The 25,096-nt window shown below is 32.9% G+C and overlaps 2 protein-coding genes across 3 annotated transcripts in view; both read right to left on the reverse strand.

Moving 5' to 3' along the window:
- LOC144556910 (disease resistance protein RPP13-like) overlaps positions 1-25,096 on the reverse strand; it is a 59,565-nt gene that overhangs the window by 32,914 nt on the left and 1,555 nt on the right. The gene's annotated exons all lie outside the window — the stretch shown is intronic.
- Positions 21,852-25,096, reverse strand: part of LOC144556911 (disease resistance protein RPP13-like) — a 79,028-nt gene continuing 75,783 nt past the window's right edge. The window contains exon 3 of the mRNA XM_078305411.1: positions 21,852-23,204. Coding sequence (XP_078161537.1) covers positions 21,953-23,204 — 1,252 coding nt within the window. The 3' untranslated portion in view covers positions 21,852-21,952. The remainder of the gene's footprint in view (positions 23,205-25,096) is intronic.

Below are 25,096 nucleotides of genomic sequence, written 5' to 3' on the forward strand. Positions count from 1 at the left end.
TTCATCGCTGTTTTTTTTGCTGACGTCAGAAAAACGTTTCTGTGACAAAAAAACGGTCGCTGAAACTTAAAAAACGGTCTCTGAAAGTTTTTTGCTGATGTCAGAAAGAAGTTTCTGTGACGAAAAAAACGGTCAGAAAACGGTCGCTGATATAATATTCCGGTCGCAGATACCTTCTTTTAGGTTTTTGATATTTTTTTTGTTATTTATATTTGCACAATTTAATTAATTGGTACTACACGTACCAACATACAGCATACATCATAATAAACATAAAAATCGATACACAAACAACATAACGATCGCATACAACACACAACATACATCATAACATAAACATAAAAAATGATACACAAACAACATAACAATCGCATACAACATAAACATCGCATATAACATAAGCATACAAACAAATATAAACATAAAGATCAACAAACTGTATATCATCTCATCAAACATAAATATCCGAGTAACACAAGCAGTAAACAATACCATAAACAATAAACAATATCATCTAACAATATATAAATATATAAAAAAAACCCAAGCAGTACCATCGTCAGCGGCATCCGAGTAATGCCTCTCGTCATCATCGCCGTCATCATCCTCGTAATCCTGAGCGGGCATCGAGGCCGGCTGGGAGCCCGAACCTCCCTGTGAGGTTGTCAGAAAATATTTTAGATAATTATGATTTAGGGTTTAGAGTTCACAATTAAAACATACTGAAATATCAAATTTTGTACCGAAGAAGCTCTGAACCAAGCCTCCACCTGAGCCTCGATGCGAGCCTCCATCTTATCAAGTACCCGGGAAGATATCCTCTCAATATCTTCTTCTGTGAGATGCGTCGATGGCGGCATAGAAGAATATGACTGTGACGAGTGCGACCGAGCACTGCTAGACCCATCAGAGGGAAATATGTCTCTCGTCTTGCCTGAAATATTAAAAGTAAGACAATTAGTATTATCTGACAAAACTAAAAATAAATTTCAAATTTCAAAAAAATTTATTTTACCTAGAGCACCGAGACCATAGTTATCGCCGTGGGCATACTGATCATCAACGCTCATAGTGAACCAGAGATCGGCGTCGTATCTGGGCCATGTCTCTTTATCCTCTCCATACTTGTCCTTCATAGCTTTTTCATATTTCAGCTGCAAATTTTTTAAAATATAACAATAATGTTACGTACAACATGAACCATGATATTTTATACAACGATTCGAAAGTACTATTACCTGTGCATTTTTAGCCTTAGTACTAACGTATTCCCTTATCTTCTTGTTTGTATGGGTAGGCTGAAACAGCTCTTCGCTCCATCTGGGTTCGCGCCCTTGTGTTTGCTCCTGTTAATAATTTGAAAGACAATTTCATTTAAAAAAAAGATTATCAATGTTAGTTCGATTATATTCAATAAGAATGAAAATATATTAATTTAATGAAAAACAACTTACGAGGCGTTGTTTGTGAACAAGCATGTTCACAGAGTCCGTCGAAGCCCCTGCACCTTCAGCATTGGCCCTATTTTCTGCATTTCGTTGGCTCCGACTATCAAAAGCGTCACTGCACCAATGATCGACGAGTCCGGGCCAGTACGCTGGCTGGATCCAGGCGTCGTAGGGACGAGGAGCAGCCCCACGCTCCTTCCACTTGAGCATTGACTCTCTGTACGACTTTTTTTGTGCCGCCTTGCATTTATTCAGCATATCCTGAAGCCGTACATCAGCTATCTTTCAAAATACACTCCATGCATCTGTCAAAGGTATATCCAGATGAAACTGGTAGTTCTTCTGCAATGTATATTTAAGAATTAATATCGTTTGTTAGCTTCAAAAAAAAAGAAAACAAGTAATTATTAAAGGTTTTGTTTCAGAAAGATTTATTTACTAAAAACTCTTCCTGGAAAACATCCTTATTATCCTTGGGGAAATCTGTGCATCTGTAGTACGGGCCAGGATAATTCTGACGTACTGTCTGCGAAATAACTTTCGCGACTTGCTTCGTCTTCTCTGGATGCCCTGCATCAAAAGTCCTGTAGATAAGAATAATTATTACAAGCACTACAATTAATGCATAATTACAAAATATGTTGTTCGTACACTAATCTTTTACGTCTATTTGACTAATTTGCAAAAACATACAATAATTGAATTTTACGATTTCTTCTACTTTAAGATTATGTAGGTTCAAGAAGAATTGGAATTGCAATGTAAAATACTTGGACAGAAGAAATCATGAAGATATTCGTCAAAAATGTAAATTGTAATATTTAATAATTAGTAAAGCATGTTTAAGGCTATTTTTACAGAGCCAAACGTTATGTAACGTTTGTAAAACGTTATAACGTTTTATCCCTTTCGAAAACACAATGTAAGAACTTGATCAGACTCAGAGAAAACATAAAACGTTGTAACATTTTAAGGATGTTGAGGACTCTGGAATTCAGTTGTACAAGAGTCCTAAAACGTTATAACGTTTTCATTAAATTTACTCTTCAACATCTTGTTTTTGATCAAGATTTTACAGAGCAAAACGTTATGTAATGTTTTACAAACGTCGTAACGTTTTTGAACAATTAGCTGAGCTGTCAGGAAATTGAAAACCTAAAATCGCATTATAATATAAAACGTTGTAACGTTTTCAGAAAACGTTGTAACGTTTTAGCTCAGTTTGCTCTTTCTAGAGCTGTCTCTATAAATAGAGCTGTGGGGTCTCTTCCTCATTTTAACCTAGCCGTCCCTAAACTTCAAAAGAGGCGATTTTCGAAGAGCTTGGTTCCACCATTGTTGATTGAGCTTAAAATTTTAATATCTCTCAATCAATCTCAAACAACCTCAAACCCACTTCACTAATATCTAATTAGATTTTGTTAGAGTGATCTATTGAGTGTTTCTCTTGTTCTTGAGTAGCTTGTGTGACTTCCCTTGTTTATAAGGGCTCGCCGGCTCAAATCTCGAGTTGCTCGTGTGACTTCCCTTGGTTGTAAGGGCTCGCCGGCGCTTATCTCTCGTTGGTCGTGACTTCCCGTTTTGTAAGGGCTCACGGTTCACAATTGTAATCCTTTCATATTGGTTAATAGAAAGGCGCACCTAGAAAGAGGTTGCGACGCCCCGGAGACGTAGGCCTTTGTTTTGCCGAACTTCGTTAGCATCCCACGTGTCAATTTTCTCTAAACTCTTCTCTTTACTTTCAATTGCGATTTAAGTTCAGTTTTTGAGTAATTAGAGGTGCCCCTTTAAGTGTAACAAAGTGGTATCAGAGCAAGTTACTCAAATTAAGGCACACTTAATTAGAGTTAGATCAACTTGACAAATAGCACCCTATAGACCCGTGAAGGAACCCCTAATTTTTGGCAATTCGACCAAAAATTTTATGCATTGGAAGAAAATCATGATCAATTATTTAAACATTCTTGAGTTATGGGATGTAGTTCATAAGGGGTGTACACCAATATTCACTACCACTACTACCGACATTAAAATCGAGACTCCCGAATCCAAACAAACCAAGAAAAATAATGATCTTGCAATTAATGCCATAATTAACTTGGTTAGTGAATCAGTTGCCTTAATCTTTGGTAGCTCTTCAACCGCAAAAGAAATGTGGGATGCCCTTGTAAACCGGTATGAGAGAAATACCCAAATTAACCGGTTTAGAAGCCAAATTTGAAACCTTTAAGGTTGAAGATGGCGAAAGCATTGAGGATATGTATCTCTCATCCTTATTAAGGAGCTTAATGTCTAGATCCTGCAAGGGTTGTGATTAAAAGTTGAATTTTCGGATTGAATATTAGCCCTTCAATCACATAACTTATCTTTTTTTATTAATTTTTTTTTCTTATGTGTAGAAGTCTATATTTAGTTAAATATTTACCCGCTACACGTAATGCCATACTTACTGCGCACCATTTCAATTCTAAGATCTGTAAAAAAATTTCGCTGGGCGCACCTCCCTCCCCGATCCCACCCCTTCCTTCCCGATCCCTTCTTCCAAAAAAGAAAAAAAAAACCCTAGAAACTAACGGTCCAGATGTAATTATTGTTTGATCAGACGGTTCACATGTGGCTTGATTATGTTTTTGGTGCTTTCGGTAGTGCACGGTTGAGCGGTTCGCATTCGATCTTGTGGAATCAACACGACATATTGGCACTGTTAGATGGAACACGTGTCATGATAACAGTTCGGCTGAGGTTGAATGTCAACATTGTGACGCGATTTAATAAAACAAGTGGGCCCACTAGCTGATAAATAATGCTTTGTCGATCCTTCATGCGATGACAATTTTTTTCATAAATGCCCAAAGTACTAAAAAAATTAACATTTACCCATGCTATTAGGTGGAGCAATTACAGATCTAGCGCATCTATAAAAATAAAATCATTAGGTGGAGCAATTACAGATCTAGCGCATTTATAAAAATAAAATTACATATTTTAGTTTGCTTATTCAATAAATTTATTTTGCTCAATATCATCCTACATTGGTTCATGTCCCCTTTGAACATTTAACTTGGTGAAAGTGTTGCTTATTCAATAAATTTATTTTGCTTTACTTTCTCAATATCATTTTACGTTGGTTCATGTCCCCTTTGAACATTTAACTTGGTGAAAGTATTTATGTCTATACTGTTTCTTAATTATTCTATAAAGGAGTCTATCACGTATTGGTTTTTCAAACAACTTAGCAACATCTTGGGTTTCAGCAGCTTGCATTGTCAACAAGTTAATGATGTGTGTTTTCATCAATCTATTTTAATTTGTCAAAACTGAAAATAGTATTTTATTATATTTTTTCAATCTGGACAATTATAATATACTTTTTATATTTTATTTATTTATTTTCAAAAATGTTGGACTATATCGAAGAGGATCAATGGCAATAATACTTCAAAAAAATCCTGCGGACCGAGCCTGTGCACCGCGCATCCTTTTTCTTTTCTTTTTTCTGTTGAAGGCGGAATTCAAACCCAGTTGGTTTCTGTTGGTGCCAAAATTCTTACCACTACACTAGAGTTCACATGTGTTATCTTGTAGATAAATATAGTATTTAACTATTTTTCTCTACAAATTTGATTTAAATTATCTCTCCTCCTTATTAAGGAGTTTAATATTTTCTACTACATAATTTGCTCCCGTTGCTGTGCACGGGCACGATTACTAGTAATAGACTTATGCATATTCAAAATGAATTTACCGAATTGGGAGAACCGCTTTCTAACAATAAAATTGTAGGCAAGCTATTGAGGATCATGCTCATGAGAGACAAATGGTCCGGCTTGGTGAGTACGCTAGAAGCAATTCAAGGCACACATGACTCACTCACACTGGATGACCTCTATGCACACTTACGAAGCTTCGAAGAGAAACTTCAGCAATCCAGAAACCCAAAGCAAAGTTCAAAATTCAAAACCATGGTATTTCTGGTTCAAAACCGAAAACCTTCTAGCTCCTTGTTACGTTACGAAAATTTTACAATTAATTTCACTCACACTTGTATGGTGCCAAATCACACGACCGTCTCAGTGGGCATCTTGCATGAATATGAGGGAACATTATACACAGTTTCTGAACTGTCTATATAGTACTAACATATATACAAGATTAAAAAAAAAACGAACTGTGTCAGGTATAAAAAAAAAAAAGAGCTGAATAAGGTGATTTCTACACAATTGATGTCAAATTATACAATAACAAGGGTTATATACACAGCTTCTACAAAGCATCCGTGTTTGATTTGGCACCATACAAGTTTTGTTATTTAGAACCGTGTTTGTTTTTATTTTATTTTTTCAAGATTTATAATTTTTCAACACCCATATTTCCTAGTCATTAAACATACAATATTACACATAAATAATTCAATAAATATTCAACACAACATACAAAATCAATCATATATACTCATTCAACATTCACAAAACATATACAAGATGATGGATCCAATTACACCATTTTATGGTGAGACATCTTATATGTTATTTTTGAGGTGTCAAAGTCTAAACAGTCAATCAGAACCATTTAACGTGATCTTCATATTAAAATGTACTTGGAGACCAAATTTTACATATTTTGGAACTTTTTTTAGTATTTATTAAGAAGTGTACAAAATTGTTATTTTCAAACAATTATGGACAATTGAAAAATAATGATTTTCAAAATTTGTAAAAAAAAAAACAGGAAACAATTTCATAGCACATAAAGGATAGATCTTCTTCTGCACTGAAATCTATCTCTTTAGAGGAAATTCGAGTTGCTACATCTACTACATTGAAAATAAATAACCTATGACATGAATCCCTTAAAAGTTCCTACAACACAATAGCCAGATTGGAGAAGTCGCTTAGCAACAAATTAAGCCTGCGGCACCTGTAATAGATATATTTTGATTAATAATTTCGACTTTGTACTGGTTTCATATAAATATTATAATTTCTTAATCAATTTGGTGTTATTGCTCTATGAGAATTTAGATTATGTTGATAATTAGTAGGAATATAGATAATCATTTGAAAAATGCTATGTAGAATAAATTTTGTTATTCGCAATAGTTTGTCTTTTAATCTATTTGTGATGAAACGCGAATCGTTATTTAGTGGAAAAAATGGCTAATTATTAATTAAAAGATCTGGTGGAGAGGAAAATTAATTTTCCACTATGTACGAATTTGATTAATTAAGGTACGTCTTACATCGTAGGGCGTCTTTCTTCTTAATTATAATTTATAATTGATACTATGGTGTGAAAGCAAGAATTTTAATTTGATTTTTAGCGATTTAATTTAAAAATCCCTAACAGCCGCCGAACACTAAAGACGAGAAGTGGAATCCTCAAGATATTATTAACTATTTAAAGATTTGATCACATGATTATATCTTCTACCACTATAGACGAAACAATAGCAACTCCAAATAAATAGAAAAATAAAATTTAAAGGGGAGGACTTGACCCAATATCCAGTTGTCCTCCACGGCTCCACCTATGAATTCCGCTAACCACAATATTTTCATAATTCAAAATGCGGTATGATCCTTCTTGGCTGGAAAGTGACCCCCAATTTGCATAAACAAATAAACTTTATTTTCAATTATAATGGATGATAGGTGGTTCGCAATTGCACTTTGTTTTGCATTAATTGATGCAAGTTAGGTATGAGCTAAAAGCAGATTCCATACGAACTACCAACCAAAAAATATCTGGATTCTTCTTTCCACTTTATATAAAACAATATCAAAAGCTCAATATCATCACTCTACACTAATTGTGCAACCATATTTTAATTGGCAGCTTCTACGAAAGTTAGGCAGAGGAAAATTAACTAATATGAATATAAAATGACTAATTATTAATTAACAGATTGATGGAGAGGTAAATTAATTTTGCAACGTATATGAAATATTTTAAGGTACATCTTACATCGGAGGGTATCTTTCTTTTTATTTACAATTTATAATTGATATTGTGGTGTGAAAGCAAGACTTTAAATTTGGTTTTGAGAGATTTAGAAAAAACCCAAACTGCCGCCCAAGCACAAGAGACGAAAAGTGGAACCCTCCAGATATAGACCATTAACTATTGAAAAATTTTATCACCTAATTATATCTTCTACCACTATAGGCAAAGCAATAACATCCAAATTAAAATTAGAAGGGGACGACTTGACCCAACCCAGTTGTCCTCCACGGCTCCACCTATGAATTCCACAAACCGCAATATTTCCACCATTTGCTGATGCAGTTCATTAAAATTAAGAGAAGATTTATTTGTTAATAAGTACATAGTTACTAAATTATGTGAAAGATAAATATCCAAAAACAATAAATATCACCGTCCCTTTGGGTTCATTTCCTCCTACATGTAACAAATGAGCCAAAAGAAACAAAACAGTGGAGGATTTAGTGTAAAACACACCCAATCTCAATTCTTTAATTACATTTTATTCGAGGTAGATGTTGCTTGGCCTCCCTTTCTTTTAACATCATTATTGTTTTGATGAGAATTATCAAATTTAAGTGGCATAATTTGTGTGATGTATCTATTTCCTGGGAAATTCCTTTTATCTCTTGGAAGAGTCTTCAACTCAGGAAACCAATATGATCATACGTCTTTGCCTATATATAACAACCATTCATTAAATCCTTAATTAGTTACTATAATTGTACCATATCTCATAAGTTTTATCTGAAAAAAAAAGCTTATGACATATAAGAAGCCTCTTGTTGCTAGGGAAAAAAAGAAAAGAATCTTATGGGAAGGATTTATCATTAATTTATTTGTCATTCCGAGGGGAATATACGCAGCAAGCACACTTTAGCAACAAAAAAAAAGGTTAGTTTTAGAGTTACCATTTTGATTATAATAGAATTGTTTTTTAATATACCTGTAGCAGTGGTCATTCGTTCATGGGTAGACCAAGATGATCCGTTTAAAATTTCAGTTCTTTCTTGGGGATTTATATATTAAATGAGGAAGGCAACTTTCATCATGTAATATATTTTACCTGGTCAGGGATGCTGAAATAACGATCTTCTCTTGGGTCATAATTACCAACACCTATTAAGGGTAAACAATTAGAACATAAGTTAAATTGTCATTTCAAAGAGACCAAAGAACTTGTTGGATTAACATATTTGTTTGATAATTAGATGAGTAACTCACCAGCTCCATAAGTCCAGTTACCATAATATAATTGGAAGCAGGGTCATAATCAATGAGACACGCATGTTTCAAACCACTCCGCACCCATTCGCCAATCGATTCCCATATCTCGCACCAGAAATGAGCAGACAATCTTCATACCATATATCACACAGCTAATTAATTTGTAATAGTAAGTCATATAAAGTTGATTTCAATAATTAATTAGAGAATATTCACAATTCATATACTTCTATTATAAAATAACAATCGGAAAATTGTTAAAAAGCATTAACCTGGCGCCCCCTATTTTACATGAATCCGGTGACAGATAGCTCTTTCCTGTTTGCATCTATAGGAGGGTATCTAAAATTAATAAAGAGGAAAAAATGTTAAGTGGTTATTTTTATTATTGACAATTACTATTTAGCGAAAAAAAAAAGCTGTGTAATTTATTCTGGCTCCAGTTAAACTATACTTTGCGGGGCCCACCTAAAAGATGACCAATAAATATAAATTACTTTTAATCATTCCTTTCTTCCTTTAATTTATGCTTTTTAAGAATGCAAATCTTTGATTCTGAATAGATCTTACTGTTTCATTAAAATTTCAAACTGCCCCCACCCAAGTATTTGGCTTCAAACAATTTTTAAATGAGATCAGGACACAGAATTAACGAAATATATTACAATATTGAAGACATTTAAGATGACAATGAGGCTAATTCAAAATTGAAGGAACTGAATTACTTTTAATTGATACCTAAATGAAATATGGAGTTGCCGTACTTAGTTCACTCAAAGAAACCTGAAGTAATTCCACCATATCAATAACATATACTAAGTCAATAACATATACTAAGACAGAGTGAGCAGAAGACAAAATAATATTGGTAGGAATATCAGTGATGGATTACCAGTATATATTTTGAGTCATTTGCAACTCTCTGCTTCTCGTATCTACATACCTAAGCAAATAAAAAGCTCTGATTTATATAATGCAAAAATTACTATGTTCCTTTCACTTTTATGCTTCTATATTATTTGCTATTTTCATTTGCTATTCTCTCATAATTTTTTTATTTTCCAAATGATGGAAATAAAGATTTTATATTTTTCTTGGAAATCATTAGCTATTTGATTCGATTATAGTTTTCCATGCTTGTTATTGTCTATTAGGAAAATCAACAAATATATGTATGTTCATATCATTCTTTTATTTTAAATGTTTATTTTACTATTCTAAAATACTTATATGTGCATATTTGTTAGTAATTTATTAATTATCCATGTCATATTGGTATCCGAATATAGCTAATGATATCCAATTTTTGTTTACACCCCTTTTTATCAATTAAATACAATTTCTTTTTCTGGGTTTCTTCATTGAAGAAATGAGAATTTTGTTTCAAGGTTCATTTACTCGAATGACAACAATGCAACAGAAAAATGATTTGTTATATCTCTTATATAAATTATGGTCTCAATTGGCTGACAGTTTGATGCATTATTAATAAGATTAGGTAATTAGTAGAGATTGGTCATTGATGCACGCCATATATATTGTGGGGCATTATTGTGTGTTCATTTTATATTGTTTAAGAAAAAATGATTGAGGTGCATTTATTCATTTGTTAGTCAACAAAAAAACAAATCTCTAGGTGTATACATTCATTCATTTAATTGGCAGCTTCTACGAAAGTCAGGGGAAAGGGAAATTAACTAATATGAAAAGGAAATGACTAATTATTAATTAAAGATTTGGTGGAGAGGGAAATTAATTTTCTACCGTCTGCGAAATTGATTAAGGTACGTACGTCTTACATCATAGAGCCTTTTTCTTCGTAATTATAATTGATATTGCAGTTTGAATCCATTACCAACCTTTAAAAAACAAAGATATTGCGGTGTGAAAGTAAGAATCTTAATTTATCTTTCACATAATAATGTTGCTCATCAATACACCATATACAAATAATTCCAATCTACATCATGCCTACCATGTGAAAGGGATAATTAATTTTTAGCATGGATCAAAACATTCAAATCATCCGCTGTAGGTATATACCAATTCAAATCCTAGAGTAATAATCCTGGGTATGTAAGTTTAAAGTGGAATATTTTTCATGTATGATGTTTATGTTGAATGTTGAACTAATATTTCTTGAATCATATATGTATATTATGTATATATGTTGAATATCAATTGGATTTTGTCTAGGGTTTTAAAACTGTTTATGGTTCTTCTATTGGTTAATGTTTTCTTTCGATATAATAATTCCATATTCCGCGTAATTTTATTGCTCTGCCTTTAATTCTTATCTCCTCCCTATCTAATCAAATAAATATCTGTGCTTTTTCTCTCCTCCCTATTTTATTATCCTTATCCGAGAACTAGGAAGTAATCTATTTTTCTGTTGCCCACCAAGCAGCATTTTTATTTTGTTAGGAAAAGAAGAAGAGAGATTAGGCGTTGGGCCAGACAGGCCCATTATTAAAAATAAGGGAGCCGTGCTAATTGGGCCAACGCAGAAAGATCCATCGGAACCCTCTACTGCAGAACCTGTCACACTCGCCAAATTGAGGAAAATGTAGGTCCCATAACAAAATTAATTTCCGATGTCCTCCCTATCTAATCAAATAAATCTGAGTTTGATCGGCATCAGAGCCATCCAATGTGCTTTAAGATTCATGCACACATATTTTAAAGCGCCAAATTAATTTCCGATGGCCAGCGGACCTAAACTACACTCGGAGATTGGAAATATTCTCATTAAGGGACTTTCAGGGAATGGAGGGGAAGAAGAAGCTGAAGAGAAGATCGTTGAAGAGCAGCACTGAAGCTAATTTTTAAGAGAATTTACCCTAACTTAAAATTTGAATTAGCAACGTAATTGTATTTTTAAGAGAATTTACCCTAACTACAGAAATGGAAAGAATAAACAATAAGTGAAATATCAGTTGAAAGTATGATGGCATTTCAATGGTCAAGTATGCCAGAGAAATATGTGCAACTTCATATGCAAAAGTTGTATGTAGTGTGCGAGAGAAGTGTATATATCGATTTTTCTCTAATTTGTTATCCAAAAACATTCAAATAAAACAATAATTCTCTCTTTCAATTTAAGTAAAAACTGCTCTGACATGATCCTGCCTATCTTCTAATTTTACATCTTGAAAAAATAGAAATTTAAAATTTTCAGAAAACAAACAAAAAATCTTGTTTGTACCAGCATCTTGGCAGTGGCTGACAAATATAATTTTCATTAATTAAACATTCATCTCACATCTAGCAACCGTATTGCCAACGTTAGAAGAAAATTGGTAAATTTTAATGTTTGTTGAGCTGTTACAAGATATTTTGAAAAATACAGCTTGAAATTTGCTTCTTAGCTTGCGAAATTGCATATAAACATCTGGTAAATCCCTTGTGCTAAAAGGGAGGTCATCAATATGGTACATTGTGTTTCCCCACGTAAGTTGTAATATTGGGTTTCGGGTTTTATTCTTCTCAGGAAAACCCGTTTGAGGCACTCCCAATTCTTTCAACATCTTTTGTACCAGCTGTTCCACTAGAATCTCATCAGAGGATGTCTCTTTATGTGCATATACCTAATTAAAGGAGATAGATTATTTTTAATTTTAAAAATAAAAAAGTAAAATACAAACATGGTTCTAAGTTCTAATATATATATATATAGAGAGAGAGAGAGAGAGACATAACTGTATGTGCGCCACAAGCTTTAGCCAATGAAGGAATAATATCTTCAGGTTTGCCATGTCTCACTAGCAGTTCTAGACCTTTGCTTAATAGGTTATTTTTAAGGTCACTAAGACATTCTATCAAAAACTTGGCCCACAATGCTGCACAATTTTTCAACATGGAAATTAATTTAATCAAACAGATAAAAAAAAAATTATAAATTGCATGAATAACCACAGTTCAAAAAACCAATCTGACCTTTCAACATAATGTTCATATATATGGAAATTTACTTGCACACCAAATTTTATGTTTATTAGAATTGTTTTATTATTTTTTAGATAGGTAGAAAATAACTTGATTTGAAAATTCTGGACCATCCAAAATGACCAACTTTCTACCCTACCTATCTAAAAGAATAGTAAAAAAAAAAATTAATTATAAAATTAGGTCTACAAGTACATTTTGACCGATTTTTTTATATATATTCAAAAATTAAATCAAATTACAAAAAATAACCGAAGCACCGTTGAATTTCGATTATTACCCAATCCGGTTATCCAATAACCGGATTTGATAGAAATGTCCGGTTACCCACTCCCCGGACTCAAAATGCACAAATCTGGTTCATGGTTAACCGGATTTGTGCATTTTGCCTTATTATTTTTTTTTTTTAAAACAGAAATTTTTTTAATTTTTGTATTAAAATATTAGAAATATTGAATATATTTCTTTGAAAATAGATAGAATAATATATAATTTGATTTATTAGAAAGACTGCAACAAATATCCCGGATCAATATTTTTCAGATCAGATTTTTCGCGGCTGTAAGAAAAATTAATATATTTCTTTATGTGTTATTGGAAAAAAAAATAAAAATAATTAGATTCTGAGTTATTGATCCCGGTTCAAAAGTCACTTCTAGGTAATCCATAAAATATTGTGACCTTTCTAGTACATTTAATTTATAAAAAGTTGTATCTATTTTGAGAATTCTTTTTGAAAAACAATAATTAATTAAATTAAAGTTTTTGATTTTTTTTGAAAAATAGATACAACTTTTTATAAATTAAATGTACTAGAAGGATCACAGTATTTTCTGAATTACCTAGAAGTGACTTTTGAACCGGATCAATAACTCAGGATCTAATTATTTTTATTTTTTTCCAATAACACATAAAGAAATATATTAATTTTTCTTACAGCCGCGAAAAATCCGATCTGAAAAATATTGATCCGGGTTATTTGTTGCAGTCTTTCTAATAAATCAAATTATGTTATATTCTATCTATTTGCAAAGAAATATATTCAATATTTCTAATATTTTAATACAAAAAAAAATTTATGTTTTCAAAAAAAAAAAAAAGGCAAAATGCACAAATCCGGTTAACCATTAACCGGATTTGTGCATTTTGAATCCGGGGAGTGGATAACCGAACATTTCTATCAAATACGGTTATTGGATAACCGGATTGGGTAATAATCGAAATTCAACGGTGCTTCGGTTATTTTTTGTAATTTGATTTAATTTTTGGATATATATAAAAAATCGGACATTTTGATATGAAGATTATATTTAAATTTTCGGATTGACTGTTTGAACTTCGAAAAATAGAGATATGAATCCATAGTACATGTCAATATGTAATATATATATTATATTAGCCTCACTCTTTTCCAAATTAGCATACAACTAAGAGATTTAATGAAGGGCAACTTGCTGTGAAAATTGAGGGTAAATATGTTAACAGAGCAGATTTTTCTTCATGCAGTGCACGAACCATATGCACTTCTGTTTTGATTCTATAATCCGTGCGCTGCATGAAGGTAAAACTGATCTGTTAAAATCTGTACCCAAAATTGTGCATTACGTTGACCTCATATTATAACAACTAAAATCAACTAAATTATCATAATTAAATCAATAAACCGTAATTACAGGATACCTCCAGTTTTTGGCAATCCAAAATAGACCGTGGTACCGAACAAGTGCAGGTCCACACAATACACCAGCAGCACGAATTCCGATGCAGTCCAACCTCTGATGAGTGCCTCATTATCAAGTACACGCGCGTAGATCATTTCTAAATCATACTATCACCACCCCATTATCATTTCTAAATCATATTATCAAGTTTATCTTTATAAGTTTTTGAGGGAAGAGAGAAATTTGTCATTGTTGGAAAAAGGAGGGAAGAGCTGAGAGTAGTGCCACGTGGCACTTTCTAGACCAATAGCAATGGAGCATCAAGTCTGATGCGTTTTGACCTTTGACTATTTTAAATTTTGGACGATTGAACGAGTGAGTAATCTCTCCTCCTTATTAAGGAGCTTAATGTCTAGATTCTGCAAAGGTTGTGATTAAAAGTTGAATTTTCGGATTGAATATCAGCCCTTCAATCAGATAACTTATCTTTTTTTATTAATTTTTTTTCTTATGTGTAGAAGTCTATATTTAGTTAAATATTTATCCGCTACACGTAATACCATACTTACTACGCACCATTTCGATTCTAAGATATGTAAAAAACTTTCGCTGGGTGTGCCTCCCTCCCCGATCCCACCCCTCCCTTCCCGATCGCTTCTTCCAAAAAAGAAAAAAAAAAACCCTAGAAATAGAGAGAGAAAGGAAAGAAGGACTGCGACTACGACTCTGCCTTCCGTCACCGTCTGCACTGCGACTCTAGATATAGAGAGAGAGAGATGGAGAGAAAAGGGGAAGAAGGATCGTTGGTGCTCTGTCTCAGGGGCGGTACCATGATCAAGGTCAAAACTCTCATTTGTTAAAAAAATTTAGATCGACACTAGTGGAAAAACTGAAATCAGGATCGGCCTATTTGGATCGGATGTATGAAATAACCGATACTAATACCTATCTGAATCGGTTTTATCAATAAAACCGATACTAAAAGCTAATGAAAACACAGCACGTGAACTAATTGAATCGGTTCCTAGTTAAGAACCGATCCAGATAGTATCTGGATCGGTTCTAAGCTAAGAACCGATCCTAATACTTGATAATTAGGATCGGTTCTTAGCTTAGAACCGATCCAGATACTATCAGCATCGGTTCTTAACTAGGAACCGATCCTGATACTTTTTTTTTTTCAAAGATGGTTCTGCAAAAAAAAAAAAAATATTAATAATAGTATCAGGATCGGTTGTTTATAAACAACCGATCCTGATACTATTTTTTTTTTTTTTAAAGTTGGTTCTGCAAAAAAAAAAAAAAAAAAAAAAAAAAAAAAAAAAAGTATCAGCATCGGTTGTTTATAAACAACCGATGCTGATACTTTTTTTTTTTTTTTTTTTTTGCAGAACAAACTTTAAAAAAAAAAAATAGTATCAGCATCGGTTGTTTATAAACAACCGTTCCAGATAGTCCATTTTAGGTTTTTATTTTTCCGCGCTCATCCCTTCTCTCCTTGCGTTTCTCCATTATTCAAAATTACAACTCTCTCAACTCCTTGTCTCCTCTAGCCGCCAGTCTCCTCCTCTCCCTCCATCTTGCCGTCTCCTCTCAGTCCGATCGGCTCAATAAAAAGAGTGCTCGGTGCTCAACGCAAGTGTGCTCGGCGCAATAAATCCACTCACTCGCTCGGTGCTCGGTGCTCGGTGCTTGGTGCTCGGTGCTCGGTGCTCGGTGCTCGGTGCTCGGTGCTCGGTGCTCGGTGCTCGGTGCTCGGTGCTTGGTGCTTGGTGCTCGGCCCTCTCCTCTCAGTTTAGGTAAATTTGCTAGATTAGTTTTGCTAGTTTAAGTAATTTCAAATTATCAAATCAATTCAATTCGGTTTCATTTAAATCAATTCGGCTAGTTTAGTTTTGGATTGAAATTACATGAGATGGTATTATGTTTTATCAAATCAATCCGGTTTCAATTCTTTGGGTACCATAAATCCTAAAATAATAATATTGCAATTTTGCAGAACCAACAAAAAAAAATTAAAAATAGTATCAGCATCGGTTGTTTATAAACAACCGATGCTGATACTTGTTTTTTTTTTTTTTTTTTTTTTTTTTTTTTTTTTTTTTTTTTTTGCAGAACCAACTTTGAAAAAAAAAAAAAATAGTATCAGCATCGGTTGTTTATAAACAACCGATGCTGATAGTATCAGTGTCGCCTTCATCAGGATCGGTTGTTTAACCGATACTAATATGCGTATATAACCGATGCTGATTCCATATTTTCCACTAGTGCGACATTGAACCCATTGACACCATTGACCTCATCAAGGTGCGTGTTCAGGAGAAGGAAGACATCCCTCCTATGCAGCAAAGGTAAACTACAGCTTCATTTTTCAAATTTTGGAAAGAACCATGTGTCATTGTATAATATACTGATTAACAAATAACAACCAATTTATATACTCTTCTAAACTGTTTATTTCAAATCCCAGTCAAACTTGAAAGTAGAGTTGTAAAATCGTGGTTATTCTGGGTCAAACCAGTATTGTACTTAATATTTCAATGCTGGTACATGAATTAAGAATCAAATTGCTAAAATGTGCAGTTTGACGGATTAAATTAAAAACCGGACCTAAAAATTTGGGAACAGCAGTGAAGTCCCAATTAAAATAAAATTAAGAGGCTTAATCCAGGTTTTGCTCAATCCCAACATAGATAGAAATCTCTCCCATGATACGAGCTCTATAATTTCAGAGACAGAGAACAAAATTAAACAAACGATATCTAGCTTTTCAAAAACAAATAACAACCCTGCAACTGAAATATGATATCGAGCTTTTCTCAAAACAAATTAAAAGCATGTGTGCAGTTCAAAACATGAAATCGTGTAGATTGAGTTATTGCTATCGAAATACCTGATGTTGTCGATTCTGTTGCATCTGAATTTTTTTGGCCATTGTTAAGTGGTGGTTGATTTTCCTTTCCATGATGATGCCTCTCCATTGCATCTGGTGTGGAAGTGAGAGGAGGCAAGAGGAGGGCGTGCGTTTTTGAAAAAAACTAATAGACGGCGACGGCGGTTTGGTGAAGAGACGGAGCAGGGTGAAGAGACGGAGCGTGTTGAGGAGAAGGAAGACATCCCTCCTATGCAGCAAAGGCAAACTACAGCTTCATTTTATACTTTGCTCCTTTTTCAAATTTTGGAAAGAACCATGTGTCATGTATTTTTCGTTTTATTTTAATCAATTTATTTCTGGTATAGTGGTACCGAGTGCTCATGCACTTGATTTTTAAGAATAATTCAAGAACCCTTATGGTTTAGATTCTGTTATGGTTTGAAGACACTGGAACAATTCCAACCAAATACTGGCACATTTCTGATCTTAATTAAATTTCTTATTTGTTTTTCATGCAGGTGGAGCAACACATGTATGCATACATGTGAAAGAGGTTTGTGTGAATACATGTGCTCCAAGCCATGCTCTTTCTTCTCGAACACATACGGCGCCTTGTCTTCGATCGTCAAAAGGCCCTGATCGTCAATCTGTGCTGAAAAGGTTTGATTCCTTTTTTCATTCTTTGATTGTTCGGTTATTCTTTTAATCTGTCCCGGAGTCCCTCCAGTTTCATACAAAATTGTTGGTCAAATTGATTGAACTGACACTACCTGACAATGCTGGTATGGTTCTGAAATGTAAAGATTAAGGAAAACTTCCAAAAACTTAATTTGACCTCACTGAAAATTGCCTTTTGTTCTAGGAAGAAATTATATATTCTTTGAAGTTAATTTTTTTTTGTTTCTTATTCTACTGGGGCCCCTACGTTTAAGTTCAACTGCACCTTATAATTATTAGTTTCACAGTTTGCATAAAGCATGTCTGATATGATGTTTATCGGTATCAGTATCTTCAAGTTCCCCCGTGGTAGATGCTCGTAATTTCACAGTAATGGAGGGTGCAAATGAAATTAGATATAATTTGACAAATTAGAACTTAGGTGATTGACATAGAGGCGTTGTTGACTGTGGTTAGTTGTTCAAATTCCTGGCATAAGAGAATTGTTAGTAAATTGTTTTGTCCCTGAATTTTATTTTACGTGCTGTCCTAGACATTGTGGAAGTATGGATGATCCAAGGAGATTAATTCATTAGAATATGCTGCAATGAGTTATTTTACTGACATTAAATTTCAACCAACACCAAGACAAAGCTTATACCAACATCATCTGTAGTTTCCTAAGAGTTATTTTGGAAAGCTCTGACAATTAAAAATGGATGAAATTAAGCATTTGTATGAAGTGTCATAAGCTACATTTCTCAAAAATCAGTTTGTTAATGTTATTTGATTTCTTAGGGCAATTTTATCCCAGTTTTCTGAGCAACAGATGAACCGGTATGAGTCATTTCGAAGGTCTGGATTTCAGAAGTCTAATATGAAGAAGGTATTGTAATAATCTACCTTGGTTCTACCTAAGTAAATTAATCAAGCATCTAACTTCAACTAGAAGCTATTGATTTTGCCTCTAACTCACAAGGCTGGTGACCCTTCTTTCAAAAGCAGTAACATGAAAATGTTAAAAATATATGCAGCACACTTCATTGCGAAGGTCCAAGAGCTTTTAAATCAAAATTAACGAACATTTGGAATAACCCATGATCATTGATTATTGAGCACTTGAATGCATGTAACGCTCTATTGCAACTGCGGTGCCAGAACAACTCATGTTTTGTTTTCTGAATCCGTACAAGCTACAGGGCAATTTGTCCCAAAATTCAAAAGGAGGCCCTCTATGCACAGCAACAGACTTTTCTATTTTTGCCAGCATCATTGGGATTTTATTTTGTCTATGAATTTGCCATATGAAGTCTACTTAAGCCTAAAAAATTGTGAGCTAATAAAAGCATCTCACAAAAAGTTTGTGTTGTCGGATACGTACAAATTCTATAACATAGCATTATTTGACTCCTTTGTCGGTGTTTTTCTACTTCACTTAAAATCTGGCATTGTAAATGATCATCCTAACCCACTGCAAAATGACTTGAGCAATTTCAATATGCAGTGGTTGATTATGATTTATGTGTTTTACCAACTATGATGTAACTTGTGCATCTGTTAATTAAGATGTTTTTATAATCACTTTAAGGGACAGGCATGGAATTTGTTTTTCATATATTTTTTTTCAATCTTTTAGGCAAAACATTAATCTTTCCTTTTCTTTTATTATTGCCAAATTAATCTTTCTCCTATAAATGCTATAAATAATCAGCAGTATTGACCTAGAGTCGGTTTGGGCTTTTTATGAATCCAAATGTCTCTAAATGTAGAGCCAGAAATAAAGAATCATCAAAGCATAAAATTATTCTTAGAGATGGTACAAGATAATTAAAAATAAAAAACCATATAAATTCTCTACTAAAAGATTCCTCACTGTTTTCACTGTAATTGGGATTATCAAACGACATTGAATTATCAAATGATCTGAGATTTTCATTTCAATATGATATCTACTTTTCATATTTTATTTGTTCATTTATGAAAATGTTGGATTACATTGAAGAGGATCACACAGACAATAATACTTCAATTTTTTTTTTCATGTTATATTTGATATGTTGTTGTAGATCTCAAACGATTTTGTATTTGTTTTCTTGTTGTAAATGGTAAGGAAAATTATATTCCCAAGACATCATCAATTAAATAAATAAGAATATTTTTTTTTCCATCATGAATGAAGAAATTAAACAATTATAAGTTCCTATTCAACTTCGAATTTAGTATATAATTTTCATTTGTGTTGTAAGAAATTCTACATCCATCTAAATCAATTATAACACTTTTTTTATTAAAATGTTTTTTTAATACAAAATATGTTTTTTGTTTTTTTATAATATCCCGTTGCTGTGCACGGGCATGATTACTAGTAATTTTTTACATCTGAACCGTTAGATCAGAATCTGCACGAATATTATAGGAGATTTTGCATTTTAATTATAGTCGGATTAGTTCAGATTATGATTGAACGGTAAGGATTAAACAGATTTACACAACAAGAATGAGATACTTTTCGCGAGGATAAAAAAGTGATTTTTTGCGACGGACTATCATCATTGTTCAGTTTTTTCTTTTTGCGACGGACGACCGTCATAAATGCGCTTTTTCCCTCGCCAAAAATGTCTAATTTGTTGTAGTGTTATCTAGCTTTCGGTGCTATGCATAGAGCATATCGGTTATGAATTGATATTTTTGTTTTTAAAATTTAAATATTCTATCTGTGTAGCTATACATGTTAAAAAAACTACTTGAAGTCTATATTTTCTAGTTTTTCGATTTTTTTTTACTTTTTTCAGATTAGTAGATTTTTACTTTTGAATGGTCCATAATCTAGATCAAGTGATATTTCACTTATCTAAAAAATAGTAAAAAATTAAAAAAAAAATTAGTTTTAAATATATTTTCATATGGAAATCATGTTAAATGGTTTAGATCGATTGTTTGAACTTTAGAAATAATAAAAGAAAAATCTATAGTATGAACCGATTTGTGATATGCATAGTCAATTATAACAGATAAATCCATCTTGCAACATAATTTGCAAGTTTGCAATAATAATAATTTGGGTCCCAACAAATTTAAAGTTAACTTGTAATATTATCATATTCTCATGTTATACTGGTAAAGAAATAATTAAGATAGTACCTTCTTACCATTAAAAGTGGAAGGTACATGACACTCAAGCTTTTATTGTTTGGAATCCAAAATGTCAAAATTGCTATTGGTATTTACATGTCTAATAGGACCACCGTATATATGGCGAAATTAAGGTTTCATCTTTACTTTATATGCATTAAAATTGATACTCCATAAAAGTAATTGAGTTTCAATACTTATTTTCAATAATTGAATCAATCATTTATTATAGTCAAACACTCAAACTTAATAATATGACTGAAAATTATATATAATTTATTATAATTATTATTCACAATGTGTAGGGATATTTTTTTATTAAGGAACCACCTATACAATTTTCGATATATTTTTTATGCTGCTTTCTATTTGATGTATTTCATTCGATTTAAAAATAGCATTATTTCTCCAATACATAGCTATTTTGATTTTTAAGACGAAATTCCAAAAATAATCCTAGTTGAAAATATATAGTACGAAAGGCAAAATGAGAAGCGGATTTTATGTTTATTCTTGTTATTTCCTTGGTATTTTAACAATCTTAATTATTTATTTACTCAATTTCGTTCTAAAAATATATATATATATACTAACAAAAAGATAAAAAGTTTCACAATATAAATGGCGCAATTCCATGTATCTGTTAGCTCAGTTGGCAACTTTTAAAAGAAAATTAAGAAATACTAGTTTGACCACGACTACAATGATCTACAATTAGAAATCTTGGATGGTTCTCCAATATTATTTTAGTGGAATTTTGTTTGTCCTGTAAAAAAGCGAGATAGTACTGAGAAAAAAGGAATAAAAAATTGCAATCGAGATAGTAATGAGAAAAAAGAGAAGACAATGACAAATACTAAAACAATTGAAGAGTCAAATATTCACCGGAGGAGTCTGTGGCTCTAAAATATGGCTCTAATAAAATAATTATACAAAGCACACATACAATAAAAGAAAAAAAGAGAGAAGACAATGAGAAATACTAAATAGAAAGAGTAAAATATGCACTGGAGGAGTCCGTGGCTCTAATGTCCGCCTAAATTAATTGAAGGGACATGTTTGCATAAATTGCGGACCAAATTAGCCCCGGAATCACCCACATCTTGCCAATCCAATTCTTGAAGGTTGGTGAGGTATTGTAGCCCTTGAGGCACACCCAATTTATCACAACTCCAAATATTGAGTTTTTTAAGAATGGGCATTGCACCCTCCTCTATTTCCCATTCCTCCATTGATAAGGATTCAAGCTCCAAAACTTCTAACTGGCTAAAGCCTCCAGAGGAACAGGTCGTTTTTCGACTTTTGAATGCATTATGAAGTATTAGAACCTTAAGACAGCGTAGCTTCTCCAATACTGGCATTATATCCTGCTGGAACTTGTACTCCTTAATTTTGAGATAAATGAGGTGACAGGGGAGCATATCCTCATGAAGCAGCTGGGTCAATTTAGTGGGGCTAACGTAAGCAAGTTTGAGAGATTGTAAATGGTTATAAAATGGGAAACCTCTCATGTCAAGTATGTCCAGTACACTATCATCATGCCATATATCGAGATTGGTTAGGTGTTTTAATGTGGACAGAAAAGGGACATCTGCCTTTGATCGAGATGATCTGGCATCTAAGTGTAATGAACGTAAATTGGGTATATGGGGTAACCCTATCTCCCATGATTGTGCGAGCTTTACCCAACCAATAGTTTGCAAATTTGTTAATTTTACTGATGCTGGGATTTCAAAACTATCCGAGTCATAGACATGCCTCAGTGTCTTGATATTCCATGCACTTTTAGGAAACTCAAAGAAGTTACGATCAATTTTTGTTAGAGATTGGAGTACTTCAAGGGTCTGCAGAAATTTCATTCTGCCAATCACTTTCTCAAAGAATTCTTGATCACGGTTGTCACTTAGCCTCCCACTAAGACTCAGATATCTTAACTGAGTCAATTCCATAAACATCTCCAACTCTATTATGTTGTCCTCATGCTCTTCAGTGCTTACCACTTTGAGCAGTCTTTGCTTAGAACAATTCGGCATGCTACCCTCATAAAAGCACAAAAGAGTGCGGAGGTTTGAGCTCATTATAAGTTGATCCCAATCTGGATTGTGAATTGCCACACGGCGTGCCCCACTCAAGCTCATTTTATTATTTGGATTTGAATACACCAGGAGAAAGTTTTCCTCCTTGGCTTTTTGGATAGCAAGAGCTCGTAGTAGATCATGTATGCGTAGAGTTTCGATGGAACCAACATACGATCTGCTATCTACTTGAACCATGCTCCTAGATAAAATGAGAAAAAACAAACTAAGTACAATGATTAAAGATATCATCAAGAAAATAGTTAGTATTGAAACAATTTCGTTTAATGTTGTATACATAAGCTGGTTTTATTTAAATAAAGAAAGAGAAAAACAGAAAAAAAAAAAATACTTTGATTTTTTCATGCATAGTAGGATCTGTATAATTTTGACCACTAATTCTTCTATGAATGAAAAAAAATTAAGATACTATGTTTTTATCGGTTGGATCCTCATAAAAAAGAGAAAATAAAATTAAGTTTTTCTATCGGTTGAAGTATACTTGAACCATGCTCCTAGCATACTTAAATAAAGAAATAGAAAATAAAATTACGTACAATGATTACAGATATTATAAAGAAAATAGTTAGTATTAAAACAATTTAGTTTAATGTTGTATACAGAGGCTATGTATATCATTAAATGTTGATGTAACGTGCTAGGTTAATGTTGTATACATAAGCTGGTTTTATTTAAATAAAGAAAGAGAAAAACAGAAAAAGTAGTTTGATTTTTTCATGCATAGTAGGATCTGTATAATTTTTACCACTAATTCTTCTATGCTTGAAAAAAATTAAGATACTATTTTATTTTCAATATTTTCTGCAGAAAAAATTCTCCAAACCCGCTACTACCTATTTACTTTTTCTTTGTTTTTTGACGAATGGTCAGCTCAAACAGAGTGTCATCATGGAATTCGTAGTCCCATGCTTCTAAAATATCAATGTTTGTTATTACTTATTATATTTCCCAAAATATAATTCTGAGACTTAACATTTAACATAATAAAAATGTCGGTGCTTGGGCCTACAATTTTCCTTTCTATTATTTTTTCAATTAAAAATTTATTTTTGAGAATATTCAATTAAAACCAGCACATTAAATCATTAAATGAAGATGTAATACCTTTGTACGAGATCCTCTAAAAAACTCTCTGCGGTTTCTTCTAATGATCTATTATCTTCTTGTGGTATGAAGTCCTCTGCAATCCACATTCGAAGTAATGATGGGGCATCAATGTAATAGTCTTCAGGGAATGCGGCAAAATACATAAAACAAGACTTTAGAGCAAATGGCAGGTCTTCATAACTGGTGCCTATGATCTCACTACAATTTTTTCCTTCAACATGCCAACTCATTGTCCTGAACACGCTACTCCAAACAGCATGGTTGCGGGGCTTCTTTGATAAGAAACCACCTAAAACCACCAATGCGAGAGGAAGCCCACCACACTTGTGGACAAACTGACCTATGATATCAGAAATATCATCAAAAGAACTTTGATTTGGATCAAGATTAGGAAAAACTTTTTTTAAAAAAAGCTCTCGGCTGAACTCCTCAGTTAAGAACTGGAGTTCGTGTGGATCACTTATGTGATCCATGCACTTCGGAACATCAGTGGACCTAGTGGTTACAAGTACTCTGCTCCTATTGTTTTCATCTAGGAATGCTGGACTAATTTGAGTCCATAGATCAATTGTCCAAATATCATCGAGGACTATGAGGTACTTTTTGCCACTAAGAGATTTGTGAATCTCAGTACAAATCACTTCTACTTCGTTTGGCAGATCCCTCAATTTGTCATTATCTAATTGTCGCATTATCTTTCTTGAAACATCAATTATTCCGAACTTTTTAGAAATAGCTACCCATATGCGAACATCAAATTGTCTTTTGACGTCATTACTGCAAAAATAAAAGATTATATTAGATATTAATATAACCAAAATGCGAAGAAGACTGACTCCATAAAAACTTATAATTCAATATTAAATTAAAAGTTAAGGTTGGGCCATCAATATATATAGAAGGGTTTCTAGTTTTCTCTTCTATTTGTTTTGTTCTTATCGCGACGTTATAAAAAGCTATTGACGG

This window comes from Carex rostrata, chromosome 7 (genome assembly GCF_964058835.1).
Source record: "Carex rostrata chromosome 7, lpCarRost1.2, whole genome shotgun sequence".
NCBI lineage: Eukaryota > Viridiplantae > Streptophyta > Magnoliopsida > Poales > Cyperaceae > Carex > Carex rostrata.